Source organism: Rhea pennata, chromosome 3 (assembly GCF_028389875.1).
Source record: "Rhea pennata isolate bPtePen1 chromosome 3, bPtePen1.pri, whole genome shotgun sequence".
NCBI lineage: Eukaryota > Metazoa > Chordata > Aves > Rheiformes > Rheidae > Rhea > Rhea pennata.
In genome coordinates this window covers 62,487,942-62,500,910 of record NC_084665.1, presented here as the reverse complement: position 1 = coordinate 62,500,910, position 12,969 = coordinate 62,487,942, and the positions used below count along the sequence as shown (strand labels likewise).

At 37.1% G+C, this 12,969-nt stretch overlaps 1 protein-coding gene across 1 annotated transcript; it reads right to left on the bottom strand.

Annotated features, from left to right (window-relative positions):
* Window positions 1-2,547: 2,547 nt before the first annotated feature.
* ADAT2 (adenosine deaminase tRNA specific 2) lies at window positions 2,548-12,908 on the bottom strand. Its single transcript, XM_062572458.1, has 6 exons — window positions 12,805-12,908; window positions 12,420-12,524; window positions 5,299-5,449; window positions 4,614-4,720; window positions 2,811-2,883; window positions 2,548-2,694 (listed from the first exon to the last, which is right to left on the bottom strand). Exons 1-6 carry the CDS (start codon window positions 12,853-12,855, stop codon window positions 2,618-2,620), a joined length of 564 nt encoding a protein of 187 aa, XP_062428442.1. The 5' UTR covers window positions 12,856-12,908; the 3' UTR covers window positions 2,548-2,617.
* Window positions 12,909-12,969: the final 61 nt, after the last annotated feature.

Here is a 12,969-nt window from a genome sequence, read left to right as displayed (position 1 = left end):
ATGGGACAAAGTGTTGTAAGTTACAAATTATCTTTAATCAATATTTTTCATCAATATTCTCAGCTATGTTGTGGAGAAGGCTTCTTCGAGCCTCTATAATTTTCTGCATGAAATAATGCGAATACCACATGCATTTTGCTTCTTCAGAGAAAAAATCAGGGCATTTCATATCATTCATGAAGGGTTCGTGAGTATCTTAGAGAGGCAGCTCTGAGATTCTAGAAGACAACTGTAAGGCCCAGAGTCATGACAGCAGAGTATCTTCTGTTCAGCTGCAGGACAGGACAACCCATCCCAGGAACTCCTGAGAAGCAGCATCTTTATATTCAAGGAGGATTTTTCTGCCTTATTACAGCTTTGTCCTAGAGATGGGTGCTGATCAGATGAGAAAATTCCAAGTTCTGTCCACAGAGCATATCTCAATCATGTAACAGGCTCTTTATGACTTGTCAAGAGAAAAAACAATCTCCCTCTTAACAAGGCTCTGATCAAAGACTCTTATTTGCTTGTCCAGCTCAAGAGACCAGGTGTGGGCCTCTATTTCCCAGCCGTAGCTATAACATCTGAAATACATCATGCTGTTCTGCAAGGCCTTGATTCTTCTGCTCTCAGAAGTCCATCCTCCTATGTCTAATTCACTGAGTTTCACAGTTGCATTTCCATTGTGGATTTGGATATAGCTTTTTAAATGTCTTTTTCCTATTACCCATCCCTTGTCTACTTACTTACATAGTGGCTACTGCATCTAAGTACCTAAGTACTAACACTAGTCTTCTTTCAAACAACAAATTGCTAAGGAAAGTGTTAGCCACTTTACAGAAGAATGGAAGCAGACATTTAGATTCCAGTCCAAAATAATATATAGGTTCCGAATTGCTATTACCATTAATGTTAATGTCAAATTAGAAGAAGTCTAAAGTCTTCCTTTAATTTGGACTAGAGTGACTTCTCCAAGGTATAAGAAACAAAAGGTCAAGAATGGAATATATATGCATCTATATACATACACCTATTTTGTATTGCTAACCAAGTAACTGAACCACAAGTAGTGACCCCTTCTTTTGACTTAAGCCACTGCAGTCATTAAAAAAGGTCTTTTCTTGAATATTTTTTCCAGCTTAGGTGTATATTTCATGAATCCTTGCAATTTAGAAGTCGAAGGAATCTACAGACACAGTCATAGTTCTTTTGCTTATGGAAAGAAAAAAATATATCTAATAGCTATCATGGTAAAAATGTTTCTTTTTCCTCTCACTTTGTAAACAATAAGCAAATTCTTAAAAAATAAATTCTAAGCTATTAGGGGAAAAGTAGAGAAAGTCACATTCTTAATGCTCTTTTAAAAAAAAAGTTTGCAACTTTAATTCTTTTTATATTCTTTTTACAAACTTAAAATGTTTAACTGTATTAAGTCACAGAATTCTAACCACTGTTCTACAATAAGAAAATGGTAAGGCATTTCTCAAATTTCTGAGTATCAACCAGTTAAGCAGTAAATGGTTTCATCCTTAAGACAGTTATTCACTAAGAGAAATGTAATCAGGCTGAACTGGATTTCTATTCTTAATTCATTAGTGGAACTGTAAGGCCCTCTTCTGGATTATAAATTACTGCACATCTAAACAAAGTACATGAAAGCAACAAAGCTACAATGCTCTGAAAAGCCACAATGTCTCAAAGCTATTTTCTTTATGTATGAACAATTCCATTTTCTCATTTTTACATGCACCTGATCGCACATTTCAGTTACTATGATTTAGTGACTGAGAGTGAATCCCACTTATTAGCAGGTTCTTAACCATAAAGTGTTTCATATGCTAACATTCATAAGAGTGGACATTCTAAAGACAGATTTCAGTTTCAACAACTTTATATGAAAAAGCTGTGCAGTCAAAAGTGATGCTTGCTGATGCTAATTAACACTTCCATATTCAAATAAAGAATGAGCCATGCAGTTCTGCATACATACTTGTTTACATAGGTATGCAACCTTCACAAGTTAAGTTTGAAAATTTGGTTTACACTACAGAAGACAGTAAAGCGCAATGAAGAACTGTGACAATGGTCTTACCTCCACTCCTCAAGAGCTGTACAGTTCCCTAAATGTCTTTTGATTCCTAAATATATAAACATGGACCGTGAAGGGCTTACAAATGTGATCTTCCAAGTGATTTACTTACTTACCTAAGCAAACATTTGCTGTTGAAAAGCAAGATGCTTCTCCACAGACAGAAGAAAATATTCTAGACTGTGTTGTACAGAATGACAACATTTTAATGGATCCATCTAGTTGTAAACAACAGTCTGACCTATAAATTCTCCCCTTCCTCGGGAAAAAACAACCAACCAAGCACTTATTCTTCAGTTCGGTCACGTATGATAAGAAAAATAAATAAATCACTGACATACATAAAGATGGAGGAACAGTCTGCTTTGAGCAGAGAGGATGGGCTAGATGATTTCCAGAGGTCCCTTCCAACCTCAACCATTCTGTGATTCTGTGAACAGGCAGTAAGTATCCCCTTAGTAAAAACACTGTACAGAACATACTTGATATAGTTTAATATAAAAATCCATTCCGAAAAAAGGAGGACACTGAAGAAATCTTTTTATATCATTATTCTGTGAGTTTCTGTATCCCATCAGTGCTGGACGAACCACGATGTTTCTTTTTCCGTACTTTTGATTTTGGTGCTGCCAAAAAGAGGGAAACAGAGAGAAAACATCAGAAATGAATTACAGTAACATCAGTGCCAGCATTCTTTTAAGTTAGGTCAGGATCAAAATAAATCCATAAATGTGAAACCTACCATTGGGATTTTCTTGTCTGTAGAAAGCTTTTAACAATTCCACAGCTTCTTTGGCACGATAGCCAGCAACGCACTGTTCAAATCAGAAGGAAGTTCGTGAACACATCTGAGAATAACATTCTATGCTTCACAATAATACTTTAAGTACAAAATATTTGTAAAGAACTGCACTATTTACTCTGCTCATTTAAAATGTACTGCTGACTATCTGGGATCAGAAAGCCTCCTTTCCAGGTTGAAGACCTAATACATTTGAAAAACACAATGCTGAGGCTTTGTAGAGTAAATCATCTCTAGTACTTAAGTTTAAAGTAGAACAAACTTTTTTAGTAACTTAAGTATATTGTTTACGCAATCTCTAATTTCTTTCTTATTAATGTGCTTTCCACTTACTCCATACAAGTAAGAAGCACCTGGAAATGCGGGAGACAGACATTTGTAGACAAGATTCCTATCAGAAAGCACGCCTCAATATAGCTGTTCTTTATCTCTAATAGTCACCTCTCAAGCCTTTTCAAATTTTCTAAAATATTTCTCCAGGTCATGAATATGAAAGACAAAGCATTTAATGCCACTAAGAGAATATCCACCTGCATAGAAGGTAATGAATCGTACCCATATATCCCACTGCAGTTGCCTAGAGGAACAAAGGAAGGATTTGTAGTAAAATGAATCTTTTCCTTTCTGTGTTTTGGGCACACAGGAAAATTAAATATCACCTGCCAATGTTGTTATCAAATGAACTCTCCTTCAGTACTGACCATAGAAATTAATTCAGATATTAGGCTCACAAATAAGCTCCCTGAAAGATGCTTAGTATGTTTACACAAGACCACCAAACAGTACAGTCTTTCTGACTGAAATGCTTTTTGAGCCTCGAGCCTTTAGTGTGTATTCACAGTACTGAAATGTATTACTTATATTTATATTCATTAAATCAAAAATGTTAAATCTAGAAAGAACTCTAAGGAGCATCTAATCACTCTCCTTGTACAAAGCAGGATCATCTCCAACTGTGTATGAGGTGATAAATATAATGCTATAAATAATTTCTCTCTATATGCATGTGTGTCTATATAACATACATAATGTATAATTTTATAATGCTGTAACGTCTATATTGATGTATACTATGCCTCTACTGAATGCTTGTCCAGCCTTTCTTAGAAACATTCATGACAAAGATGCCTCATTCTCCTCAGGCACTCTGTTCCAGTGCTTCAGTATCCTTTTTGTTCAGCAAAATTTCCTGATGTCTAAACCAAATATCCTCTGCTACTTTTGTAGTCCAAATGTATTTTGGGATTTGAGCTATAGGAAGTAGTTCTAAGCTAATGCATTTTATCTTGTGTATGGATAGACTGAGAACACAAACACTGTTTCAGCTAAGAAACAATAACTTACTAAGTTGCTTTTACTTGATCTTTATTGATTATGTTTGTACATTCTACAGTTTAAAATAATTTTTCCCTTATGTCTCCTCCTGCAGCATACACTTTTTTGTATTTTTGAGTATTGCAAATCTTTTAGACATATTTATTCTTACGTCAACCCCTGAGTATAATTCTTTCCTTCTCTCTTTGATGTATCCTTTTAAATATTTGAAGATGGTTATTAGGCTTTCCCTCAATCTTCTTTTCTTAAAAGATGCTTAGACTTTTTACATCCTTTTCTTGTTAAACCAAGTTTACTAGACTTCTGATCATCTTTCATCTGGGTCCTCTTAAACTGATAAAGAGCATTCTCAAAGTCTGGTAACCAAACTAGACATAGTATCCCAGCCAAAAACATTTCATAGCTTACTTCAAATGGTTCTCCTGTGTCTACCAAGTCTCCAGAAGCAATGTTCAAGACTGAGCCACAGCCTCCAAATCGCTCATTTTGACAGCCATATATTACTCGTGGAATTTATATAAATGAGTCAAGGAATTAAATTAAAGTGAAAAGAAAGCACAGGAAATAGAGTAGCCTAATCTCAGTGGCTGTTAAACTTCACTAAAATGTGCCTGTACTTTTTAAACAAAACAGTCTGTACTATAATTCCTCCTTCCTAAAATCACAACATATATCTGAATAATACAGAATGTACTGCTGAAGAAGCACATCCAGCCTTCCTCAGAAGAGGAGAAGCATGAATTCTAAAGCAGAGGCATACAAAGCCATGTTTTACCAATTGTTAAACTGTTACGCTTATACAAAACTGAACACTGGACCAATATTAGATTATTTTACATAGTAACATATTTCTGAAATGTACTTTCACATCTCTAACAGAAATCATTGCTTGTCATAATGGTACTTTTTGTCTTTCATTCTCAAATCTCTCATTATTTACCATGCAGTAAATAGTAGCGCACAGTCTCTTAGACAATAAGATGGTACCTCTTTTGGCTTTGCCTGATAGTATCAAGCTCTTCTCCATTGGCTCATTACCAAATAAGTAGTATTCTGACATGGTTTTGCAGCATGAATAAGCACCAAAGGATACTCATCAAGCGCAGGGCGGCTGCACACATGATACAAGGCTCTACAGTTACATACAAGACTGTCTTTGGAAACACTTCCTCATGAACTTTGTTGTTTTGCTGACACCATTCAAGGACCCGATCAATTGCCACCATCTCTGCATGTCGAGTAGCCTAGGAGAAGAAAAACAACCATTTTTTAAAGTTTGCATTATCTGCAACTTTAACATTCTCACTTGTACATACACAAATGAAATAAAATGCCATGCCATAAAATTATTCCTCTTTTAATTCAAAGGTACAATGGCCTGACATCTAATCTATTAGTAATGTAATTAGTTTCACTTCTGTTAAAACAACAATGTAATGCTTTCTTGAGAGGTCTCTTTTTAGCACACCCCTCTGCTTGTTCAAGACACAGAAGTGATTTAATGAAAACATTTTCGGTTTCATGAAGCCCAAGTTGCAGAAGAAATACTCAATCCCAGTAACCACATATTCAGTTTCAATCTCATATAAAACATTCACAAAATCCAAAAGCTTGAACCAGTTTCTTCTACCTGCTTCTAGGCAGAGGAGTCAGCTCAGAAGCCCTCCTCTTTGTCATGCCTGCATAATCAGACAAGACACAAGGGCTCTCCTTGAGGTTTATGGGCTACACAAACCCCACTGGAAAAACTGACCTAGCCCTCAGTTTGCCTCCAAGAGCAAGAACGCGGGGCAGATTAATTTCTCTGGCAACAGTAACACACTGGTTCCTATTGCTGCAATTCTTTTCCTCTAAAAATGTTACTGTGTCTGCAGAAAGTGAATATACTGTGAATGTGCACTAATTTTAGCATGTGTCTGTAATTACCTCATTTACCATATAGATACAGTATTTTCAATCTGGCATGTACATTATGTTTAATGCTGCCTGAGAATAGGTACATGCACAGTAAGTCCTTCATAAAATAGTCTGGGACTGCAGCATACAGCTGATTACAAAAAGACCAGAGCAATATTGATTTCTCTTTGTTGTCCAGGACAACTGAAAGACCAGTGTCTCATAAACTACAGTGATAAATACAGCACAAAAACCTGAGCAGAATGGAGTAAGTGTTGACTTCAATTGCAGAGGAAAAAAAAAAAAAAAAAAGAAAAAAAGAGAGAGAGAGAGAAGGGGGGGGAAAGAAAAATCAGTATCATTCCAATGCTCTGTAATGTCTGCAGCAGTATGTTTTGCTTATCAAATGTCACAGCAAAAATACCACAAAATACTAGTCATGAAAGATCTCTCCAGTCACCAAGCCTAACATTTATTTCAATTAAGGCTGTATTTTCCTTCTTTTCAATCTTTTCTGGAAAAAGAAGAGTTTTGACAGGCATTAGCTCAAGACTTTAGCAATCTAAACTGTACTTTATCTCTGCTACATGTATCCTTGGAAAGAATCCATTCAGAATGAAAATGTGGGTCTGAATCAACACACAGACATAATTCCTCCAGACTCAGCGATGAAATGCTGTCATAAAAGTTTTTGAATTGAATAAAAAAGATCCTATCAGCTGAAGTGTCAGTACATGCATCTTACAAAGCCACAAGCTCTCCAGCAGAACAATCCTCTTAAACTACTACAGCTACTGTAACTAATAAGTATAAATTGTGGCCACTCTAATTTTGTGCCCCAAAACACTATATTGGCTTTCCAACTCCTGAATATGAATTGAAAACATATAAGCAATGAGTCTTCATTTCTTGAACAAGAAATGTCTCTAACTACAACACTTCCTTATACTGAATATACAAAGTAGCTTTTATGCCTCTGCTGACCATGAGAACACAAGTTAGAACAGCAACGTATCTACTGTAAGTCATATCACCTTTTAAGGTAATGGAACAGAAAAGTAGACAAATGAGATTATTAAACCACAGAGTAAATCCCAGTGCATTCAACTCTTAAATAATACATACTGTATTGGTCCCCTCACCTCATGAAGATATGGAAACATCAAAAAAGACTCACTATAAGGTGACAAAAGACTATCGAGAGTTATAGAATGGTCCATACAAAGAGAGACTAACCAGACCGCAGCTCGTAACTCATCAAAAATAGTCATTTGTTTTTCAAGTTAAGGTGGAGAAGACTATGGCAGAGGTTTGTAAAAATGTGGAAAAAGCAAACAGCAAATTCTGATTTATTATTTCTCATAACAAGTGGACACCCAATGAAATTATCAGGCAGCAAGCTTAAAGTAAACAAAAGGAAGTACTCTTTCACAAAGCACATAATTAAATTGTGGAACTCATTGTCACAGGATGCTATGCAAGCCAAAAGCATAAATGAGTTCAAAAAAGGCTTAGACAAATTCATGGAGGATACATGCACAGACAGCTATCAGAAACAATGATCCCAATGCAGCCTTGGACTTTGGAAGGCCCTAAACTGTGAACTCCCAAAGATGGGGAGGATATGCAAAGGTTTAATTTACCCTGTTCTTGTGTATTGAGCTCCTTGCTTAAGCATCTGCTAATGGTTACTCTTAAGAGACAAGACACGTGGGAAAACAGATCCATGTGGTCAGATTTTAAGATATTATTTTCTATTAAGCTATGACTAGATTCACTTTTATTTGACTTCCTTTGAGTGTAAATAACATACAAAAAAGATGACCTTCATTTTGGGTCACTGACTCAATTCAACATTCTTCTATAAGCCTGTATTTTTTTTAATTTGCCCAGTCCTATGTTACTTTAAAGTCAAGAAAACAAAAGCAAGTAAGAGTAGCAAGGCAAAAAAGAAAATTCTTACAGAGTGGCAAATAGTGTTGCAAGAAGAAATTATTTGAAACTGATGCCACTGGGGAAAAAGCCTTAGCATCATTAAAATAGTGCTCGAACTCTGCCAATGTTTTACAGACAAATAAAGATACTATCCCTTCCCTGAAAAGCTCACTTTCTAAATCTTAGACAAGAATTAACAAGTGAGAGCAAAGGGAGTTAAAGCTCAAACATCCTGCGGCATCATTAGTAATTTAAGAGTGGGGAACAATACTTCATTTTCAGTTATCAAATAGTGTACTTGCAAGGTGCTCTGGGTGAAGACACATGCTACAGTGACCCAACAGGAGATAACAAAGAGGAGAAGCCTGCATGTGTCAACAAAGTACCTAAAACAGAAAATACTTTAGTGGGAGGGGTATGACTGCATCATACATAAGAAAAAAAGATGACAAAAAAAAATCTAGTTGGGAAAGACCACTTCTATTACCATGAAGAAAATACTAAGGTTAGTTTTAGGAAAGACTGTGAGCAAGCAAGCGTGGGAGCTGCCAGAAGGAACACAGTATTAACACAAGCTTGTGACCCTACTGTCAGGATACTTAAAATGAATGTCTTGCACAGATACTTGCTGTGCTATTGCTCAATAAATACAATACAAATAAACACAAAAACAAACACTGCTGTACACATAAACACTTCCTTCACATTTGTCTAGAACACAGATCATGATCAATAATTTTGAAAATTACTCCCATAGATTGAGAAGCAGTTTATCTGATGCTAATGTGTTTTATGTGGAGCAGAAAGAGTATGCAGACTGAAAAGAAAAAAATAGACAGACTGAAAAAATCTGAAAACTTTCAGCAAATAAACTTTTTCACCCAAATGAATAGTTTAGGAACAAGACAAAAAAAAAGAGATGAAGATGACACTACCTGCTCCTAACTCCAGTCAGTTAGATCATGGAGAAGATACAGAATTTCTTTGACACAAAGCCTAGCGGCAATCTGAATCCCAAGCAAGGGAAAAAAATGTAGGGGAAGGCTACAGACCTAACTAGATAAACAGTTATTTTTAAGAAGTGGGAACTTTGCAAGAAATGAAAAAAGTAAAGCATTACAAGGATATGTTTTAGAGTTCAGAAAACAAAGGCTAAAGGAAGAATCACCAAAAGTCAAGTTGAGTTAGACCTTACAAAATAAATTACATAAACTGTGAAAACATGTTGAGACAAAATATGTGAAAAGAAGGTACAGCTATTGAGATGAGGCATACATATAATTATAGTAGTGCTCCAAAACAAAATTAATATTTTGCGTTCAATAAGGGTGATGCTGAGAATGGGGCAGGAAGGCAGAATAAAGATATGAAAGCAAAAATTATAGCACATGAGACAGAAACAGAATAAAGTCATTAAAATGATGAAATTAGTTGGGAGATGGAAGAGGGATGAAGGGTAAAAAACAAGGTAATAGATCACATCCACCACAGAAATACTAGAGAGCTGGTGCATGAAGCTGCCAATCCCATGGCAAAGCTTTTAATACATCAAGAGAGAGTATCACGTGATGGAAACCTGTCAGAGCAAACAGAGTCACTGTAATGTAAAACAGGAAGGAAATATGATCTGATGTCTACAGATTCAGGCTAGTCTTGATAGCAAAACAGGCAACAGAACAAACTGTGGAGGTAAAATAAAGACAAGCATATAAAAGGGAAAGGAAATAAAACACAATGTGGACTTACATAAGATATTTGACATGCCTAATAACTTTCTGTGATAGTTTTTTTGGGGGGGTGTTGTTTTTGTGTTTTTTTTTTTTTAAGGCAAGAAAATCACAACTGATCTTTTATCTGGACTTCCGCAATTCATCTGGCATAACACCTCATTGAAAGCTTTTAGTCAGTCTGAGGAAAATAGCATAATACAAGATGTGTAGGTAGGCAAACAAATGAGAATAGTTGTATTGAAAGGAAAATGTTGGTCCAGGGGGAACTTGTTAGTGATGATGCTCAGAGGCCCATTTTGTTTAAGTGCTTTCACTGCTGAATTCACTGCCTTAATTGCAGAAAAACCTACGGTACACAGCTAATGACATGTGATGAAAGCTATCACCAGAAGATAAGTGTTAGAGTATCACACAAGAAGCAGACAGCCTTAAAGACAGGATTAAAAAAAAAAAAAGGATAATAGAACATCATTGAAGGCACAGGCAGCTCAAGAAGAGATAGGCAGAATTATTTCCTGGGAGAGAGGGAAATATGACTGTTATCAAACAAGGCACGGGCTAAAGTCCATCTACAATAAAGTATGTAGTTCTACTTAACTGCATTCAAGAAAGATAAATTAAAACTGGAATGGATGTAGAGAAGAATTACTAGAATGATCAGAAAGAGAGAACTTATTTTCAGAGAGAAGATTAGACAGTTGGCTTGATTAACAGAGAAAAACAAAAAGGGGATCTGACTTTAAGTATATCCAAGCCGTTTAAAATACAAGACAATGCTGGCACAGGAATAGAGAGATACAAACTGACCATAAAAAGTTTTCTAACCATCTGAAAAATTATGTCCTGGAGAAGTTTTCCAGTATAAGGTGGGTCAAGAAATTAGTTTTAAAATAGAATTTGATCAACTTATGCGGTCTGCTGGAATTGCCTCAATAGTTCAAAAAGTCCCTCCCCCCGAGGATTTTTCTTAAATAATGCCAGAAAACATTAGGAGAAAACTGAAAACAATTTCCTATGTTCACATTTCCCAGTCAGTGTGTCTTTCAATCTCCCATTTCTTTTAGAATATATGGAGCAATTAAGTACATGACCAGAAATTTAAAAGCACTACATACCCAACATTTGCAATCATTGTAAGATAAGCATTTATGAAAATTAAAGCCATAAAAAAAGAAACTCAGGTTAAAAAATAAGTTGAAAAATAACTTCATTTTTCAAAGATATTAATAGTTTTTGAAATCACACTGCTTGGATTTAAGCACATACCTTCACGACACCCTATATGAATATAAAAGAGGCCCACAATACTTTTTAAATTGACTCTGATTTTATTAGCAGCCTCTTCAGTTACATTCTGACCATTTATTAACAAGATTCCTACAGTTTTATTTTCACTGGCATAATTTTCTCAAGAAGTGTCTGCTTTCTCATAGTATTTACACTGATTTAACTTTAAATATCTGGCTTCTATTTCACCTAACTTTCATGAGCTGTACGAAAATTATTTTGATATGTTATGGTTTGCCCTTTAACACAAATTAATATAATAATCGACCCTTAATGTCACATTTTTAAAATCACAAGATTCATTTTCATTTTTAAAATATCTTTTGGATTAGAGACATCTAATATAAATTAAGGCCTGATCCTGCATGTAAGTCCATTTATACAAAGCCTTCAGTTGTATAAAACCCTTGCTGGTTTTAATGGGTCTCTCAGCATCTATAACATCTAATCTAATGGCTAAAATTGCAAGTATCAGGTCAAAGTTTTAATGGCAGTAACTTTTTAGAAGAAATATCTTTGTCAAAGGAATAATTTTGGTAAACAATAATTAGACTGTGAGTCTACATAATTTGCAACTCTATACAATTCCTCCAACTCCTTCTCCCTGCTCTCTCCAAAAACAAGCCTTTTATTTATTTATTCATTTACTTGTAATAAAGTTTTCCTTAAAAAAAAAAAAAAAAAAAAAAAAAAGCAACAGTTAGATTTTCAAGGTGTGTTTTATTACTTCTCAAAAATTAGCACATGAAATATAATAACTCAACGTTACTTCTTTGCATTTTGCTAAATAATATCCTACTCATTTTGTTATATAAGGAGGGATTTTAAGTTTAACATGCATCTTTGATACATGACTAACAATTAAAAATGAATCTTTGCAGTTTAGACAGCTAAGCATACCGATGTGTCAATTACTAGTTACCTTTTTTTTCACTATGAAATATTTCACTGTGTTTTTCCTGAAGGAAACTTGGACAGTACTTCAATTTCGTTTATCACAAGTGAGGCTTCCTGTATATTCCCTTGCCTCTGTATATCTGCATAATCATTTCTTACTATAAAGAGCTCTATTCAATAGACTTAATTCTTAATAAATAAATAAATAAGCAAACACAGTTCCGGAAGCAAACACGCCTGAAATCTAAACGTCTCTCGGGAACTACAGCGCCTTCAACTTGCAGTACAACCTTAGGATCTTTACTGTTTTCTTTTCTACTCCTTCGCTAGTTACTCCTAGCACCTGCTCGCTTCTCACCCCCGGCGGGGCTGACGCTTTCGGCAAGCGGCCCCAGACCCCTCGGGCGGCCGCGGGGCGGTGAGCTCAGCGCAGCCCCGGCCCGGCCCGGCCCGGCCCGGCCCGACTCACGTTCTTGGTCTCGTTCACTTCGTTCCTGCCCTTCCCCAGCACCTCGTTGTCGTAGACCAGGAGGCAACCCACGGGCACCTCCCCGTGCTCCAAGGCTTCTTTGGCCTGAAAAACAGACACACAGACACACGCCCCCAAAACATAAAAAGAATAAATAAATTAAAAAAAAAAACGCTAAACGACGCGGGAAACGCTCAAACGAGCGGCTCCGTGAGCCGCACCATTACCGGAGCCGGGGCTGCCCCGGCCGCGCCAACGGCCCGCACGCGGCGCGGCGCGGCCCGGCCCCGTTCCCCAGCTGCGGGGGGCCTGCGCGGCCCGAGAGCCGCGACCGCCGCCGTGCGTGCGCGTTAGTGCCCGCGCTGCCGCCACCGCCCGCACTGACCACGTCCAGGGCTTGGTCCATCCAGGCCAGCGCCGCTTCCTCGCCCTCCATGGCCGGAGCCGCGGCGCCCGGGCGGCGTTTCCGGCGGGCCGGCGCGGCGGCGGCACCGCGGCGGGGCGGGGCGCGGCGGGGGCGGGCAGGCGCCGCCGCTACCGCCCCTTCCGC

Bases quoted from the DNA above. Each gene is read 5' to 3' on its own strand.
- ADAT2 (XM_062572458.1), bottom strand. From the start codon at position 12,855: ATGGAGGGCGAGGAAGCGGCGCTGGCCTGGATGGACCAAGCCCTGGAC. The intron at 5,450-12,419 runs GTGAGTCGGGCC...TTCTTCTCCTAG, and splicing joins AAGTGAACGAGACCAAGAAC to GCTACTCGACATGCAGAGAT. The intron at 4,721-5,298 runs GTATCCTTTGGT...ACTCATTTATAT, and splicing joins AGCCGCCCTGCGCTTGATGA to AAATTCCACGAGTAATATAT.